Raw genomic sequence first — 20,075 nt, forward strand, 5'->3', positions numbered from 1 at the left:
CTATATTTGTAAAACTGTATCATGTATGCCCCCCAAAAATAGAATACACCGATCAAGTATAACATTATGACCACCTTCCTTATTTTGTGTAGGTCTCCCTTTTGCCTTCCAAAACAGTTGTGCCGGTTTTGTGAGAGTGTGTTTTGTGTTCTGTGAGAATGAACATGGGTCCTCTGAGAGTGTCCTCTGACGTCCGGCAACAGGATGTTGTTAATGGAGGTATTTTGGTCATATGGGTTGAGGAGATAAAGACTCTGTGCATCATCCCACAGATACTTGATGAATTTGGGATCTCGTGAGTTTGAAGGCCAGGTCAACACCTTGTATTGTTCTTCATGTTTTGTTTTGTTTTGTTTTTAGCCAGTTTTTGTGTGTGAGTCTGAGACAAGCTGCATCCTGCTCGACAGTGTCAGTGGTGCATGCACCAGGTCCAAAGTTTTTTCAGCAAATAACGTTGTATTATCACAAGATCGTCAGTGCTATTTACTTCTCTTTTAAGTGGTTTGTGGCTGGTTGTTGTATGTAGCTATGGTTGAAACTATTAAACAAAATGGACTGAGCAGACAGTCAACACCATCTAGTGCCAACGTAGAGCCACTCTTTAAGGATTTTACATTGAAAAGCCCAACCGGAAGCGCCGGTTTCTCGTTTGCCTTGACAGTGGTCCACCGCACCCACTGGAAGCTGGAGGCTGCGTGGGAAACTGGAGCATCCCTGTTTTTTGTTGCCAGCCCCAGTGAACAAAAAAGAAGCGCACGGCCGGAGCCTCATGCTGCCCTTCTGAGCAGACATGGGATGCAGGTGGGCAGGGACCGGCCATCCATCGCTGAGTTAGCCGACTCTAGCTTTTTAAATCCCACGCTACGTGCAACACTATGGCTAAACAGTACGATGTGCTCTTCCGACTCCTGCTTCTCGGAGATTCTGGGGTTGGGAAAACATGTTTGTTATGCAGATTCACGGACAACGAATTTCACCCGTCTCATATCTCCACCATCGGTAAGACACTGCACTGGCAGCAGGATTTAATTCTCCATTTTATTATTGTTATTTTTTTTCTTCTTCTTCCGCACTCACTGTTAATTAGCTCTCCAATTCATTTTAAACGCTCTGTTCATCATTCTCCCTTGATGTCAGTAGTGCATCCCCCTAATTGAATTTTCCAAATTAGTTACACAAAATTTGGTCGTGGCAGGGATTTAAAGGGCTATATATTATGATTTAATCAGATCTGTGAATTCAGAGGAATAAAGAGGGTGTTAAGATGATTGCATTGGTTGGAGAAGCCCTGAGGGGGGTGAGAGCCAACACTTGGCAGCCATGCAGATGAGTTTACCAACTATCAGCACTTGGCACTGACTGTGCAGCCTGGGTGCCATGCAGAAATAATAACCGCGGCACATTTTAACATATGAGAACGTGGCTGTTCTGAATGAGGCGCAGATGCTGCTTTTAGTTTGGTGATAAATGGCTCTTTGTTCTTCCATTTTGCACGTGATGGTTCACAGCACTGACATGGAGTCTTATCTTAACACACGACTGGTGCACAAATCAGACTGACTTTCACATGTTAGCCTCCTTCGCTTTTTGCAGAACAAACTAAAACACCCATTTCACAACACCTGGAGATGACCAGCCCCCTGTCTTCTTAGTTAATACGGGCTGTGTAGAATATGTAGGGATTCACGATGCACGCCGTGACGGACGCATTACCACGCTTCACTTTGAAGTGAGAGAAATAAGGTTGTTTTTCTTTCGCCACATGCTGAGACTTAGTTTTTGGTCCGTGTGGTTGTCTTTTCTGTGGTTTTCGGTTCATTTTCTGTTTTTATTTTTTCAAGTTACAGTCAAGTTAAAGTTTCTGGTGGGATTTTCAGAGAACAGTGTTTCCAAATAAGTTCAAGGCAACACATTTGTGCAAATTTGGATGGTGGACGGGCAGCGAAAACACAACATTTTAGAAAGTCTCAAAGCTCAAAGTCAGCTGTGCTTGTTGCAAAAGCCTGCAAAAGCTTGCATTGTTTCACAATGACAGATATAGGCTGATGATAAACGTTCACACATTTGCAAATGCTGCAGTTTTCAGTTTTAAGTCATGTCCAGGAACCACCGCAAATTGCAAGAAAAGCCTCAAACTTTATGTTGAATTCAGAAGAACGGCGGTGATCTTCCTGGGCTTTTGTTGCAGCATTCACAAACGCAGCTCTCCACACTCAGCCTCTTGTGTACTGCAGGCCGGACGGGATGGCGTAAAAAAAGGCAGCAGGTGGTGTTTGTAAGCAACGCCGGGAGGATTCACTGGCTAATTGAAACTCATCTCTTCAGATAAATAAGGTTCGCAAAGTCCAAAGAGAGACAGAGAGAGGGAAAGATCAAGAGTGACCACCGTCAGTGCTCTGCGGAGGATCAATGAATAATTCCCCAACCTCCACGGTGACAGGAGGATACAGATATAAATTCTCTCCCCATCTCCCCCCCACCACCACCCCGCGGGCAGCTCCATTATTTATCGGCTCCAGTTAAAGTCACATTTTGCTCTTAATTCTCTCCAAAGCTGCTGGGACGTCTTGAATGTGAAGTGTAAACATTATAAGCTATAAGGTGAGGTGAAAATTGACACTTCCTGCTGCTGCTGAAAACAATAAACCACAGCAACAGCTTCCAGTAGAGGAGGATAATGAACATGTGATGATATAGTACGTAGATACGTGAAGATTACATCTAAATGTGACTGTTGGTTGTTATTTCTTATTCCATGCGCATTTATCCGCTGCTCCATTAGCTTACAGCACGACCTCAGGATCGCTTTGATTTGCTTCCGTTCAGCCTCGTGAGTATGTGTTTCCCTGTCAATATTCCACTAATAATAAGAGAATAAAAAATGTCTTCGGTAACCACCGCGATCGGAGCACACTGGGCCTGATCACAGGGATTTTCAATTAAACCGAGAGGGATGCAGACCTCTGATAATCCGTTCAGTGGAGAAACATAGGCTCCTAATAACCATGTAAACACTTGAACCGATCGATTCTCTCCAGTTGGAAATCCATTCTATCTATGCACGAGCTTCCAGGATTAACGGAAGCGCAGAGGCAGGAAAACAATGACGATGAGAGGCCAGAATCAATCTTGAACGGCGCCGTTTAAAACATTGGTACGCTCTGATCGTCTTATTCTTCTCATTAAATTTAGGGATATATATATATAAGGGACATATGGTATACATGGATCAGCCACAACATTAAAACTACTGTAAGTGAATAACATTGACCATCTTGTCACAATGCAATGTTCTACTGGGAAACCTTTGAACCTGGCATTTGTGTGGATGTTACTTAGACCTAGGTGTGTACCACACCTAGAAAAGACCAGGCACCCCCACCCCCATAGCAATGACTGATCATTCCTGACCATTTATGTAAAGAGTGAAGATGGAGTCTGGATCTCAGTCAGGTTGAAGAAGACGTATCGTCCCGACTCCGTCTTCCAGTTCATCTCAGAGGCGCTTTAAGGGGTTGAGGTCAGGGTTCCTTGCAGGATGACTCAGTCCCTCCACTGTACGAGATCACTTCTTTAAAGCTGTTGCATCCTGGGAACTGTCATGTCGATGTGTTGCTGCTTATATGGAACGAAGAGGCTTGAACCAAACCATGGAAAACAGTCTCAGGCTGGACCTTTATTCACATGCTGCATTAACCCCTCAAACGGGTTAAAAGAATTACTACATAAAAACCAAAGGATCCGGAAAAAGTCAAACATTAAAAAAAACAAATAAGTTCAAGCCAATTCACGTCTTCTGCTCTCACCTGAACGGACAGACCCTCGCTGGTCGAGGTATCCCATTTTATTTTGGCAGGTCACTGCGCTCTGAGCTAGAGAGATGGCAAAGAGCAGCGTTTCTCTGGCAAAGAGGAGCTGCAGGCATGATTTAGTAACGGCATTCAGTCACACTGCTGAGTTTAATCTTCCTCTCTGTTACCTCGACAGACTCACTCGGAGGTCCCGGCTGTCAAAACAGCTATAAAGCATCAGGCCCGGCCCCCCCTCCTTCGCTCTATGTTACAACTCAATAAGCATCTGTCCTCATGATAATGATCCCAGTGGTGTTATGGTCACGGCCGGGTCGCTGCTTGGAGAGCTCATTAGTCTAAAGGGTGGGGCACGGATCACAGCCACCACACATAGCTCTTCTGTGGTTAAGAGGTTATCAGGGAAACAACGGACGTTTCTCTAGATTTCTAGGAACATGGAAGGTGTCGTCTCATTGTATAGCTGCTAAGGAGGCTACAGTTGTCCTATTTGTTTGTTGTAATGAAAGGATGTCTCAAATACTACTTAAGAGGACTCCATGCTACGCCATAGCGGTTAATGATGCATCTTATTAATTCATTATAAGGAGAAAATGTGCAAATTCAAGCAAACAAATTGTGGTGGAGATTTAGAAACAAGTTGGTTTGAATCCGGTGGAATCAGAAAAAAGTCTCACTCTCGCTGACACTGACTCACAACGAACAGCAGAGATCATCCTCGATGCACCGGAGCCAGTGGAGAGGTGCATCGTGACTCAGCTGCAGGCACTTTCAGCTCATCCATGCGCACCAGTGCTGCATATGGTTGTTGCAGAAGTTTGGTAAAGTCACAGCTTTGTAACTCCTTGCAACCCATTTTAAGTCCTGATTCACGTATCTGGAGGCTTTTTCGCCGATTAAGTCCTCAAGACCTGCAGACAAACGTTGCAACGCTGCGTACTGATGTGGACAATGTTACAGCTCAGACGTGAACTTTTCAGTGGCTGTTTGATGAATTATCTCTATCTGACATTTCTGCTTCTGCAGTATCTTGTCACATGCTGTGATAAGCTAGCGTTAGCAAAGCTGACATTGATGTGACTAAAATTCAGGCATAAATACGAATGATAACATCATGTTATGTAAATTAGTGCAAAAATCGAATACACACACGTATTATAATATTACCACTTTTAATTTAATTGCCATTCTTAAGCCATGTCCACATTTAGAAGGATTAGTTGCTCGTCCACCACTTTGTAGGTGCTAGTCGGTCTCTATAGTCGAGGTTCCAGGCTCTGGTTGTCTTGGTAACCCTACTCGATATTGACATCCATGTACATCTATGAGTATTAGACGCTACATGACCGCTATCAGGTACATCAAGTTGTAGTAAAGGTCAGTCATATGCCAACCAACCACATCAGTCGCTTTCATTGGTCGTCGCCTCAAAGATGCGATTAATTCCACTTTGGATCCGCCCACTTGGTGCCTATCAGTGTGTACGCCCCTTTGATTTTCTGCTCCGTATGTGTATGGACACTGACCCATGTCCAAGTTATGACTATTTAACCTGGAACGTTAATTTTTAGTTTTTTTTTGCAGCTTATTATTCTGCTTCATTTAAACCCATTGTCCTAATTAGTGGACGCTTTAGCAAGTACTCGTTTGAGGACGTTGGGACTTCATTGTTTGCAATTCTGTCTTTGCTCAGCCATGTTCAGGTATTAATAAACAGTTTTATATTCTGTCACATATTGGTGCCTTCTCTATAATATAAATAATGAAATAATCCACATGTGAGGATGTCGCTTTTTTCAAAAACTACTGCTTCCTTAGTTCCTTAGGGTTCATATGTCTTAGGTCCAAAAACATGGAGAAATTAAAAACACATACCAAATAAAAGCTTGGGTCTCAGAAGATAAATGGTTCATGCTTAAATTTCAAACTGTCAGCTTTAATTTGCGAGACTACAGCTGTCTTCAGTCATCGTTTGATTCTGGCTCTTCCTACCTCCAGTTTTGTGTTCTGCAAGTGAAGTGCACATTAATTAAATCCGTGCATATCAAAGCTGAGGCTCTGCGTTCGAAATGAAGTCAGTATTTATTATGTAACTGTAACTTCAGCATGTTTTGGAAAACAGCTGAATTAATAAAAATGACAACAAAGTCTGTGATTGCAGAAAAAGCTTCGCCCCTTGTCCTGCTGTTGACAGCTGTTTTTCTGTCCTCTGCTTGTAAAGATAGTCATGGATAACAGATCCATTCCCCGCTGGATTCATGTCAGTGTCGCAGGATCCGTCCATCGGTCCGTCCATCCATCCATTAGCGAAACCTGTCACCGTAGCCTGCAGCACACTGACATGTAGCCTAATCCGTCTCGCATAGTCAAGCATCCTGGTAATTAGTGGAGTCAGTTTTGGGTGTGTACCCATTAGTTTTTACATGGCTCTCACTCCGCTGATTGTGAAATGCTGCCGTGTTGGATTAACTGCTGTCTCTCACATTGTTCACGACGCACTCGTCACAGTTGCTTTTGAAGGGAAGAGGAGAAACGGCCTTTTTTTTCCCAAAACATCTCTGCAAGATAGGATTATCCTCCTTTTCAAAGCTACTAAAGCTGAGTGAAAACAGTACGACAATTACATATATCGATTTTTGTTCCCTTGCAGACTTACTTAACTGATTTCAGATCAAGATAATGCACCTTTAACCAATCCTGCAAAAGTGCCATTTATTGACCTCCTGAGACCTGAGCTTTAGTTTGCTATGCATTTTTTATTCCTCCAAGGTATTTTTCTTACCAGTAGAACCTAAGAAGTATAAAAACTAAGCATCATCTTTGAACAGGAAGAAAAAAAATATGTCCTCATATGTGGACACAAGGATTATTTCACTGCATATTATTACATATGGCTGTATCATATTATGATACAGCCATATGTAACAAACAAACTGAACATGGCTTTGCAAAGACAGAATTGCAAATAATTCCCAATGTCCTCAAATGAGAATTTGCACATTAGCAAAGTTGTAGCTCGTTACTATTGATAGAATTTGTTACGTTTGCTTGTCATATTAAACTAGAACAGTTAATAAACATAAAAAAAGTTTTAACTGTAAAATTTGATGAGGTTTTGTACCTTGTCCACTTTGGTTACGCGATTGGCTGCAGAATGAATCCACTGAAACTCTCGCCATCATGTTTTTACGCTAACTACTATGTAGTTATTAGAGTTATGAAAGCCTTACTGAAACACAAGAAGCTGCCACAAACCTTCTCCATATATGTTTCCATATGAGGACGTATGGTCTCAGGAGGTTTTCAACAACATGTCTCACGCAGAACTGAAGCTAACATTGCAGTTCCACATATGGCCACTTAAGGCTGCTTTCGAAAAACCAATCAAAAAATAGTCTCCATGTTAAAATTTACTTTAGAATTAAACATTACAACCAAATAACTGTTATAATCCCCTTAACTACTTTTCCCATTGTTGTCATACCAAAGCTTATAATTAGGCATAGTTTAGTGCGTGGCTTCTTTAAATCACAGGTGGGTGTCGTCATACGTTGCTGACCTCCTTTCTAGGCATCACCTGCTCGCCTCAGCTCCAATCATTGTCCAGTTTTTGACAGTTTTCCTTCAGATATCCAGGAAGTTAGGTGGAGTCAGCCCCAGACAAAATGGCGACAGCCAGGGTTCTCCCACACCGAGCATCAAAACGACTCTTTGGAAATCTTATGGATGACATTAAGGAGGGTTTATCCATCTTTATGTACAGTGGAGGACACAGATTGCAAAATAAATAAATAAATGCAGATGGTGATATGTTAGTGCTACAATGCAATAGTCAGACCACTAATAAATTGAAACATTAACTAATGGTTATTCCATTTTGTCTGCTCATTCATTGCGTGCACGAAGCTCTTATAAATTAATTAAAAGCAATCAGACAAAACTGATCTGTGAAACAGCTGGAAGCAGGATGGATATAGGGTAAAGCATCTTTTACGACTCTCAAAGTAAAACTCAGATGGTTGCTTTTGGCATGAATGAGCTTAATGCATCCACATCCAATAACGCAGCAGCACAGTCTCTTTTACAACGGCCGTCTCTCTCATCGCAAGCCTCAGGCAAGGCAAACCATTGATTGCTATGCTGACCTTTCACTTAGTCTAGGTTTAGACGCCATCTAGTCAAAGGCAAAGGCCGAATTACGACCCAAATGAGGCCTCCTGCTGTCAAGCCTGCGCACTCCAGCCTCCACGGAGCCTTCGTCTTAAATTTATATTTACGTCTGTGAAACGTAAAAAATCAGCCTGGCCAGCTATAGAACATCTGTCAGCTGTTTTTTTCCTCGCGTCAGTCTGTTGGAATATAAAAACCTCGCAGAGATGCAGCGGCTAAACACCACAAACAGCAGCTCCTCCGGTGAAATGAATCGATCGGAGTCAGCAGCTCTTTCTCGGAGCGTGATGCCAGCTGTGACACAGGGGTGTTGAGTATCAGGTTAATTGGGATGAACTGTTAATTGATTTCTCTGGGATTAGTGTGGTCTATAAAGAAGCCCGTGGGCTCGCTTTCTGTTGACTTAAACGCATTAGTCTGAGGAGAAGGATGGAGAAAAGGTAAAAAGAACAGATTCTATTATTCATAAACTCGGTATAGCTGCCGTCTCTGTTTACGTTCAGTTCGACTGGCTGAGATAAGACAAAGATGACGCATTACAAACTGCACCAGTGGTATCAAATGGTTGTTAAGTGTCGCTGTCAGAAGTATTGTGAACATTGTTTAGATGGATGAAAAACGTATGTTTTAACCTCCTGAGACCTGGGGTTTTGTTTGGTATGTATTTATAATTTCCCCATTTCTCTTTATTTGGGATTGGTAGCACTTATGGACTGTAAAAACTAAGCATCGTCATCGAACAGGAAGTAATTTTTGGAAGAAATTATGTCCTCGTGTGTGGACACGGGGATAATTTCACTCAGTATTATAATAAAGTCAAACCAATATGGAACAAAATGTAAAACTGATCATTTTCATGTCTGAACATGTCAGCAAATAATGATCCCGACGTTCTCAATAGAGTACTTGCTAATTAGCGAAATTATAGCTTGTTACAACTGATAGAATTTGTGTGTCATACTAAATTAGAAAAAGTTAATAAGCATAAATAAGTTAGTTTAAACTGTAAAATTTGATGAGTTTTGAACCTTGTCCACTTTTTTACATGATCAGCTGCTGAATGAATCCACATTTTTACTCCGAATAGCATCTAGTTATGAAGATAAAAGTCTAAATGAAGCAGAATAATCTGCCACACACCTCAAACTTAAAGTCTCCATATGAGGACACAGGGTCTCAGGACGTTATTGTCTTTACATTACATAGTTGGAAAGCTAGCATAAGTATTAAGCATTATGAAAATTAGCTAGCGTGGGTAACAATAACACTGGTTTATGCCATGTTTAGTTTAGGTCACTTTAGTTCAATTGGCTATGACAAGACAAAGATGACGCATTACAAACTGAGTCAATGATTAAAAAAATAAAAAATAAATAAAATGGTTATGTGTTATTGTCAGAAGTATTGTGAACATTGGATGGATAAAAAAAACGTATGTTTTATTGTCTTAACATTACATATTTTCAAAGCTAGCATAATTATTAAGTGTTTAGAAAATTAGCTAGAGTGGCTAATGCTAACACTGGTCCAAGCAGGTCCAAGTTCTCATATTCAACAAGGTGCTTGGGGAAAAAAATAATATCAGTCAGTCAAAAATATGTTCAGGAATGAGTAGAGGCACACTTCTAATATAGGTTTGGCAGCACTGTTTTATTATTTCCTTGTTGCCAGATCTTGCGACACGGTTGTTAGCTTGCTCAACTGTTACACGTTGTGGCTTCTTGATGAATAGCAATGGTTTCCTCAGGACTTATGGCTGATGTTGCCACTCACATACTTTGTGTGCACGCCTTCCCATCATGTCTTAACCACAAACCCACGAGTTTTTCATTTGAAGGCAGCAGCAGATGCATGAAATGGGGAACCCTCCATGATGTCACTCTTCCTGACTCTCAGTGAGAAGAGTGTCGCCGTTTTGGCAGTGTATAGTTATCGGCTAATTCAAAAATTGGCAAAAAGGCAAGGCAGACTGCTGGGTATTATATTATACATTAACATGGACGTCTATGGTGATCGACTTGCTTTTAGAGCCAGCCTTGAGCGACCATTAGAGGAACTGTAGTTTTTGGCACTTCTCCCGTTGGCTTCATTTTTCAGTCCTTGGAGGTTGCTGCTTGTTTCTTGGTATTGTTTGGCAAACCTTGATTCATGACCATACTATCACTAAAAATCCTGGCCCCTGTCTTCAGTTGCATTGGTGCTGTGACATTGTATTATGCATAGAGACACAAAATGCCTTTTCTTCAATGCGGACAAAATATGATCCTGAGCGAGTAGTCAATACATGGATTTGGTTTTAGTTGTAGGAATGGAAAAACAAAACCAGTGTGTGTGTGTGTGTTGGTCTTCAGAAACATCCTGACAGAAATATAGAAAATTGGCGCTGCCTTTTTATTTTCTATGAACAACATCACATTCAGCCTTATGAAAGAGATCAGAGATCACCGAAGCGCGAGCGACATCATGTTTAACCCCCTCCCATCCCGACTCCATTTTCTTTCTCCCTCTGCTGTGCTCAGCTCTCGGCTTACTGTTCTTTTCTTGCTTCACATGCCACACAGTTCATCAATACTGAATTCACTGTATCATTATCTCCATCTCCTAACACTCTAATCATACAAGGATTACGTGGGTCTAATTGCGTTACAGCTTTTTATGATGTTACAAAGACCGAGGTGATCCTTCCACTCACTTGAATTGAATTGACTGAACATTTTTGGCCGTGCACATCGCAAATAAATCTTCTATGTGGAGGTGATATTAAATCCACTCACAATATCTTCTCTCTTACAGGGGTCGACTTCAAAATGAAGACACTAGTAATAGATGGTATCAAAGTACGGATACAGATATGGTAAGATACTGGAACACTACATGGTGCTGGGCGGCCTTGTGCGCGACATGAACAAAATGTACTCAACACTGGCTCTCTTTGAGAGGATGTTATTGGTTTTACTGCATTCACGTATCTGTCATAGCTTGAATCAGTGGTCGTGTTCCAGTTATAGAGTGTAGGAAAAAAACACGACTCAGCTTCCTCCCATTGGCCACACTGACCGTAGTGTGTCATGTTTTTTTCCACCTCCGCAAGTTATAAAGAAATGTTGGGTTAAACACGACACTTATTTGTTTTCCGACGTCAATGTTCTTACGAGACCGGTGTAGGAACCAGATCTGCTATATCTTCAGCTTGATTGGTTTGTGGTTTATTTTTCACAATATGTTTGGAAGAGATACCTCGATAAAGATAAAGATAAAAAAAAAACAATGACAGCACATTATAAAGTAATAAAATCACAAAATAATTTGAGTTCAATCCATTCATTTGTGTAGCAGGCGCAAAAAGATTTAAGAAGAAATCCTGCAAAAGATTAAATAAAAATACAGCTTTTATCAATTTATCCAAAGACTAAAAGGACAGAACAAAACCGATAAGTTGTTCTGCTACAATAACAGCCGCTAACCGCTAAAACTGCTAACTTCTTTAGTTCTTCTGCCTCTTCCTGTTGTCCAACCAATTACAAAACATGACGTCAGCATCGCCTACGTCATCTGGAAGTGCTGAAAAATCACCCACCCAAGCAGTTTTGGTACCTACACCGGCAATGATGATGTCAATCATAATGATGTCACATCCTGTTTTTATACATTAAATTAGCCATTTGAACACATATCAGCATAATATTTACTACGTAAAATGACAGATAAACGTCTTTCCAGTCTACTTTAGTGTTCGCCTTTCAGCCAAACTCCCATTCACATGAGGGAAGTGGAGCTTATGACCTATACTGCAGCCAGACACCAGGGGGAGCTCTACTTGCTTTGGCTTCACTAAATGAGCAGTCATGTAGTCCATTTTTTTTTACAGTCTATGGCTCAAGCCTGTAGTTATCATCCAGAACATTCATGTCATGCTGCCTTTGTTTTTTATTTTTTGTGGGGTTTCATTAAGTGTTTCTGTTTTATATATATATTTACAAAAAAAAAAAATCTTAAAACATTTATAATTTTTCTATTAAACTGGACGACCACGTGTCCCTTACCAGTGCCAAATTCTTCCACATTCACAACGTAACTCCAAAATAATGTTTAATGTCTTTAGTGCACGTGACTAAAATATTGTAAAGCAAGAAAAAATGTCAAGTGAAGTACTGATGTCGTTAGTGTTATTATTATTTAAACATTCCTCATTATACTGGTAAAAGACATAATCCATTTTAACTAAAACTAGACATTTAGTTTATTGCACTTTAATGTAATTCTGCCCCGAGCTGAGCACAATGTACAATTTATCACTTATTGCACGTCCACCTCCATTTATAGTTAATGTATTGAACGAGACCACAGGACACTACCAAACCTGCCCGACTCTTACCTGAGGTTTCAAGTCCATCGGGTTTATCGTAATTATTTACAACAAACTCAACACTGATTCCATCTGTCCTGCTTTCAGTGTAAATGTGCGTCTTTTTCGCTTGGAGCTTTGAAACGCTATGAGAGTGCCTCATAAAGAGTTAAGGCGACATCAAATCACTGTCACGTTTCCTTTTTCTTTTTTTATTATTCTCAGGACCTTGAAAAATAAATGTCACATCAATTCATCCACATGTTCACGCAGAGATATTAAACTCCCAAAAGGTAGTATGAATGGAGCATTGCAGAGATTCTTCTTTCATTGAAAGGTGTGATTTCTAGGTGGGAGGGGGAGTTAATCACGGCCTCGGCCTATCTTAGATTTACTGTCACTGTCGTGCATGTCGTCGTATTATCGCCTCACTATTTGTGTGCATTTTTATTTGATGTGTGTGTGTGTGTGCAGGGACACCGCAGGCCAGGAGAGGTACCAGACCATCACGAAGCAGTACTACAGACGAGCGCAGGTATTTGACGTTTAAATGTCCGCTGACGATTCTTATGTCGCATATTATGTCGGAATAGGAAAAAATAATCTGTGGCCACTTATTTACATGAATCATCTACTTACTATATGTGTTCTATTTGAAATACTCTATATTATTCGGTATATCATGCACTGTTAGCTCCTCTTCTGCTAATGTTGCAGCGTGACTCTGGGATTTCACCTGAATAGACTCTCGGCCAATTGCGTGGAAGATGAGAGAGTCACAGTGTAATATGCAGCCTCGTGATTGGCTCAGCAGTGATAGGGGCGGAGCCTACGGCATGGAGGAGGCTTAGATTGATAGTTCGCGGTAGAGACAACTCCTGTATCGCTGAATGAGTTGACTGAAAGATACCGTCCTCTGCCTCCGTTTATACCTTCAATAAAATTTGTTGGATTCAACTTAGTTTGGTTTAAAGAAATTTAAATTTGTGGGGGAAAATTGTGGATGAAGATTACAAAAATATGTCTAAAAATGTCTTGTTCATAGGTCTTCGACAGGGGTGCTGCAGAGGGGTTGCAAAATATTTGGTTGATTAGACATTTTTTTATACATTTTTTAACTTCTCCCAACAAATTTAAATTTATTTTAATCCACATTCACATGAATCCAACATATTTTATATAAGGAATAGCTTAATATATAGTGCTAAATAGTAATAATAATAAGGCTGAGTTTAACATAGAACACATATAGTAGGCAGGAGGTCCCTACTTAGTCTCTCCATCAGCCTGATCTAATTCCATGCTGCTATGTTTTGCATTTTAAAAGAACCACGTATTATTTGAGCGTACTCTTGCTCCACTTACCCACTAGAAGATGTTGCTACGAACAGGCATTACTGAATTTTGCCTTTCCTTTAGGCTGCTAAAGACTTTAAACTGGCTTCAATTGAATTGTCCATTTACCAGAAACAGGCAATAACACTGGAAGAAAAGTGGCCTGTTTCTGTCTTTATGCTTTAAACCAATTCAGTGGATCCAGCCTTTGGCTTCTAACCTAAAAGACACTGGCTTTCCAGTCAATTTTCCCAGTCGTAGTCTGGTTTGTTTATGAAAAAAAAACATATTAATGTTTTCATTTTCATCCGTTTTGCTTCTTTTGAGTTTAAAGAAAGACTCGTTGAGGAGGCGCTTTAAAAGTGTTCTGGTCTCTCCTCAGGGAATCTTCCTGGTGTACGATATCACGAGCGAGCGATCTTTCCAACACATCATGAAGTGGGCCAGTGACGTGGATGAGGTGAGGCACTAAGATCGGGGGATTTAAGAACTAGATAAATCAGACGCGGCAGGAAAAAAATAAAGTAAATAAAATGAAATAAATCTCACCGTGCATCCAGTCCACTGATGGTTCAGAAGCCCCAGGTGTGATAAAAAAAATAAAAAAAGATGGTTGACACGGTGTGGAAAATAACAAACGCACCAACTCGACAGCTGCCCTGTGTTTATTATGTTTAGTCTCCATTTTCAAGTATCTGTCATCTTAAAATGTCAAACTATAAATATTAGGAGGATTTTTTCCTCTTGCAGTTTTTTCGTCCACTGGCTACGAGTCTGTCTTAAATCTCTCCCATCTGGCCGTCTCCTTCCCAGATGATTTAATTCTATTAATGTAGTCATTATGAACCTAATTTCCTTGATGTGTCTGTCCCGATATATGCTCGATGGATCCTGGCGCGAGTCCCGCATGCTTTTAATTTGGGCCTCATTTCCTGAGCGCTGTCGCTGCTGCTGCGTTTTCTCCCGTCTGCCTTCTCCTGACATTTGAAATCGCTCTCCCTCCCCCTTCCTATCTCTTTGATTTGTTTTTCTCGTCCTCTCCCTTATCTGTAAATATCCCTTCTAAAAACCGCGCGGCGAACCCCTCGGCAGTACGCCCCCGACAAGGTGCAGAAGATCCTCGTAGGGAACAAGTCGGACGACGTCGACAAGAGGCAGGTGGCCACGGAGCAAGGTGTCAAGGTGGGTGCATGAGTTTAAAGCTTTTCCATATTTACCTAATCAGCCACAACATTAAAACCACTGACAGGAGAATTGAATGGCATCAACAATCTTGTGACAAATTCAGTGTTCTGCTGGGAAACTCTTGGACCTCATTCATTATGTGGATGTTACTTAGACATGTAGCGCCCACCTAGTGGACCAGAGCAGGCATCCCCAACCCCCTGCCCACCCCCACCCTGCAGACGCAGCCACATCACAGCTGTCAAATAGCAGAATTGTTATGGAAACGATGCTGCTCCCCACCTTTGTCGTGCATTTCATTGACTCCCCAGCTACACCCTGGGTAATTCAACAGAAGCATTCATGCAAATAACTGCTTCCCCGTAGTAGTCGGTGAAATCGACGGCACACATGTTATAGGATTATTACTGTTGCAAGCGTGGATGAGAAGGTTTATGTGGACTGGAAAAGGCACCAAAGTATCAACACACAAGTGGCTTTTAATGAAGACTGCACCGTCTTGGAGGTGTAGCTGAGTGGCCTGAAAGACTTAAAATACAATCAGAAAAAAGTTACACTGGAAATAAAATTAAAACAAAACAAAAAAAAAAGTTAAATTTTTAAAGTTAACATTTATTTTTCAGTGATTGTCAGTGTATATATTTTGTATAATTTTGTGGATTATTATCAACACTCCCATTGTCCATTTAACGATTCACTGAAGATATTTCATCATTCTAAGATAAATGATTCCATTCAGCGATTGGTCAGTTCTATGGACCTGGAAGTGACGTCGTCTAAAGTTACGTTTACGCACATAATACTGTCCTAACTCAGCTCTGAGTCTGACACTTAAGATTCAGTCCTACACGTCGCTAAAAGTGTGAGTGAGACACTTGATAAGAGTAATTCTAAGAAGTTTGATAAAACTGATCCACAGGAGGAATCTTGGGAAGGTGGTCACGTGGTGGTCATAATGTTATGCTTGATCAGTCTGAGGCAGACATAGCACAGCCTCACAAATAACCTCCGTCATATCACAGAATAAGCAGCTAATGTACGTTCTTGCCCTCATCTTCGTCGCTGTGGATGTTTGTGCCAGGGCCGTCTCTAGGTTTTAATGAATTTGTCAGCACTTTTTTTGAAAAAAATAGAAATAAAAAAACAAAACCAAATTATTTATTTTATATTACAGATCCAATTATGGCTTGAACAACACGTACAGGTGGATTAAATAAGTTGTCAGTTTCCATCGAGACCCAGAAATGATGTTATTTGCTAGATGGACAGTTTGATTACAGAACGTCCACACAGGTGTCTGACAATGAGAAGAAAATGTAGCTTTCCAGCTGAAATGTTTACAATCTGGTACAAAAAAAGCTAATTTGTACATAACCTGATTTAAACCTCCTTAATTAAGGAGGTGACTGCTTCACCTCAGCTCCACCTCTTTGACCGTTTGTGAAACAGCCACAGGACGCGCCGCACTTAGCAGAGCTCATCGACCTCTGGACTGTGGACAGTAACGGTCCGGCTCAAATCGGATCGAGCGGTCGAGCTGCAGACGAGAGCCAGAGCGAGTGGACAGATCCTCCAGAGGAACGCCGATGGGTGGAACGAGGGAAATCTTAAGCACCAGCAAGAAAACAATCAGAAGAACAACTAGAGACTAACTTGACAGGTCCAAGTCCACACAAGTCACCTTCTGGTGTTTCCTTGGTACAACATGTATCAACAGGTATCGGCAGGTATCAGCAGGTATCAGCAGGTATCAGATATGCAGGTATTTGGACGGTACTTGGTCCAGGTCAGGGTAAGGCAGGTTGAGCAGGTTTATAAGTGAACACAGCAGCTGGTTCAGTCTCTGGAGAGACGTCTCACACACTGACTCAGGCTAATGACGCAGTGAGAGACGGAGGGGGAGGAGGAAAAAAGTTCATCCATCTTCACATAAAGCCACAGGTCTCAGACCGTACATGAACTGTATAAAAGGAGTAGAAAGATGGAAAAAAATAAGGGTTTTTAAATATATAGAGCTGCCAGTGTGAATAATGTGTCCTCTTCAAATCCCACTGGAGATCAGGCAGTTCTCTAAGATACAACGTATCTGAATTCTGGAAGCATTTGCATGAAATTATGCAGAAGACACAGAGAATATTTCTGCAGCAGCCTGAAGAATAAAATACCGATGCACTGTCAGAGGAGTTTAAAGTGATTTAAATGGACAATATTAAAGCTATTTGAGAGGAAATCAAAGCGTAAATCTGTCTTTTTCTGATGTTGCGCTCACTGAAAATGTGCACCGATCAGGCAAAACATTATGACCACATGGCCAATGCTGTGAATATTGATTACTCCTTTAAAAGTAACTTAGTTGCTTTACTGATTGTTTGATTTTGAAAGTAACTAAAATTTATTGCAAGTTACTTTATTAGTTACTTTCAACAGCAAAATAATAATAAAAAAAATTATCAAAACTGCAGCGTTCCCTCTGCAACATCATGATCAACTTTCTTGCTGCAATACAGTCTTGACTTAGAGACTTTTATGTTTGTTTGTTTTGTTTAGTTTTGCTTTTCTGCGCCGCTAACCACAACTCCAGTGGTAGTATTTTCTCCTAAGTAACATGTTACCTTCATCACATGATCGATGTACTTTCCTTTTACTGTGAGTGGTCATAATGTTGTTGCTGATCGGTGTATTACTCCTCATGTTTTTTTTTTGAGAAACATTACATCTCGTCCTAAGTTAAGCTCAGTGCACGAGTGACGCACCAGTTTGACGTGAAAAGCACTGAGACTCATTCACTTGCGTTTTTTCCAATAAAAGCTGCGTCTGCGACACCTGCAGCAGAGAGAAAACACAAAGTCACCCGTGCTCCTCCAGAAGCCTTTCGTGTGTCGCTGTGATGTAACGCTCTCCTCACTTTTGTCTGTCCGCCAGCTGGCCAAGGCTTATGGGATGGACTTCTTTGAGACAAGTGCCTTCACCAACCACAACATAACAGAGGTGAGTCACGGCCCGGCGGGAGGTCAGAGCATCTCACGACCGAGATCACAAGTAGTCATGCTGAATATTTCGTCTCTGTTTTTTGTTTTGTTGTTGTTGTTTTTCAAGACTTTCACACGACTGGCCGAGCAGGTGCTGGCGGCCAACAAAAAGGACCTGGATCTGCTCCGGATGTCCATGAACGACGAGCTGAACCTGGCCGCTCTGGAGGAAGAGGAGGGGCTCTGTGACGGAGCCGCCGGCGACCAGGGCAAAGGCTGCTGGTGTTAGAGGGGATTTCTTTCTTTTCTTTTTCTTTTTTTTGTTTCTCTCAACCCAAAACACACATGCCACCACCGCAGTACACTTCTTTTGCACGCTCTTGGGGACCAAAAAAAAAGAAAAGAAAAAAAGACGTGTCTCCCTTTTTTCTTTTCATTTCATTATTAAGCCAGTATCACGAGAGAGACATTTGTTTTTTCGAGGATAAAAGGGTGGAAACATTTTTTTGCTGCAAAGTGCCAACTGACCACCTGAATGCCACGCTTTCACTAAGTGGGGCTGAATGTTCATCGTCTGAAGCGCTGGTACCGGCTCGGATGATGTAACCACCTGCAACAGCCCCCTCCCCTTCCTGTAAATCTACACAAGGAGAGCTGGAAATGAAGATTTAATTCCTGTTCACATCACGTAGAAGATAAATCCTCTAAAACTAATGTATTTCTAATCATTTTCCAAGCATATACAGTATTTTTAAGCTTCCATCTACCCCCTCCTTTACTGTTTTACTTGAGTATGCTTCAGCTGTAATGTAAAGAAGATACCACAAGAGGGTGCTACATGCATTGCAAAAGAAAAAAGTAAGCTAGTGGTGCACAATTTCTTTCTTTTCTTTCTTTTTTTAATTATTATTTTCGGTTGTAATTGCACTTGCAGCGGGTACCTTTAAAGGGATGAAAGGATTCTAAATATGCAGTCGTGTTGTTTTCTGTTTTATTTGTGCAAACGTTTCCCAGCATCCTCATGTATACGCCCGAACACTGAGATGCAGAAGGTCCCTGTAGCAAATCAGAAGGTATTTTTTTATTTTATAGTGGACGTTTATAGCAGACGGATGGGCCGACGGTGTGATATCTGCCCGTTGCGTTGTACATATCCCTTTTTTTTGGTTTTGTTTTGTTTTTCCTGATGAGCATAATGCCGTATTATTACCATTAGAGGGGCTGCATAACAGAAAAGGTCCACATGGATGTTCTAGCTGGTCTCAAGTGTTCCCTTTGTGACGATGACCTCATTGTTTTGTGGAGACGCCGTTTCTTTTTCCACCTCCCCCCCACCTTTCGCGGATTTAACGAGGGACGCGTGAGGTTTGCATGCGAGTCTTTTTACTTTCTTTTATTGCAACTTCAGTGAAGTTAATAACCATGTAACGCAACACATAAAAAAAAGAAAAGAAAAAAAATAGCATCTGACCAGAGCTGCCTGCCCTTTGGATGTGGAGAGTCACGCAGAGCGACCGGACGTAAAGAAGAAGAAGAACTTTGGCTACACATTTAATTAATGAATTAATTTGTGAATTGGCAGTATGTTGTGCTGAATGACGTTCTGGACTGAACTCTAGATACCTGTCTGTGTTGTTTTCAGGAGGTTTTTTCCCGCCCCCACTTCCTTTTAATTTAATGTATTCGTGGAACTATATTACATGCGACATGTGGAGAAAAAAAAAAAAATGCAACATGTTATTCCTCGGAAGAAAAGATGTCAGATGTTTATGAGTAAATACTTGCAGATATATATATGTACACGAGTCTGTGTCTTTATGGTTCGTGGGCAGATCCAGGACGACTTCTTCACCGAGTACTTCGGTGTTAAGGTAACGACGTTGAATATCGCTGGGGAAACTTAAAATGCAAGACTTGACTAATCCAAGGGATGAAAGCAGACCACCTTCCTAACATTGTGTAGGACTCCCTCGCCTCCAAAACAGGGTGGACATGGACCTTCTGGTTTTTGGGTTCAGGGGAAATATCTCACAGATGCTTGATCAGTTTGGGATCTAGTGAATTTGGAGGCTGGGTCAACACTTATGTTTTTGTTTTGTTTTTTTTGTTCGTAAACCATTTTATTTCTTTGGCTGCATCCTGCTGGGGATGGCTGCGGCCATAATTGCTATGGGGTGGGGGTTCCTGGTCTTATCTGGTCTGGTCCGGTCTAGATGGGTGCTACGTGTCTTAGGTAAGTGTCATCCATATAAATGAATGAAT

At 41.3% G+C, this 20,075-nt stretch overlaps 1 protein-coding gene across 1 annotated transcript; it reads left to right on the top strand.

Annotated features, from left to right (window-relative positions):
• Positions 1-664: 664 nt before the first annotated feature.
• Positions 665-19,607, top strand: rab15 (RAB15, member RAS oncogene family). Its single transcript, XM_047574557.1, has 7 exons — positions 665-999; positions 10,773-10,833; positions 12,799-12,859; positions 14,042-14,119; positions 14,752-14,841; positions 17,767-17,832; positions 17,941-19,607. Exons 1-7 carry the CDS (start codon positions 876-878, stop codon positions 18,100-18,102), a joined length of 642 nt encoding a protein of 213 aa, XP_047430513.1. The 5' UTR covers positions 665-875; the 3' UTR covers positions 18,103-19,607.
• The last annotated feature ends 468 nt before the right edge of the window (positions 19,608-20,075 follow it).

This window comes from Mugil cephalus, chromosome 21 (genome assembly GCF_022458985.1).
Source record: "Mugil cephalus isolate CIBA_MC_2020 chromosome 21, CIBA_Mcephalus_1.1, whole genome shotgun sequence".
NCBI lineage: Eukaryota > Metazoa > Chordata > Actinopteri > Mugiliformes > Mugilidae > Mugil > Mugil cephalus.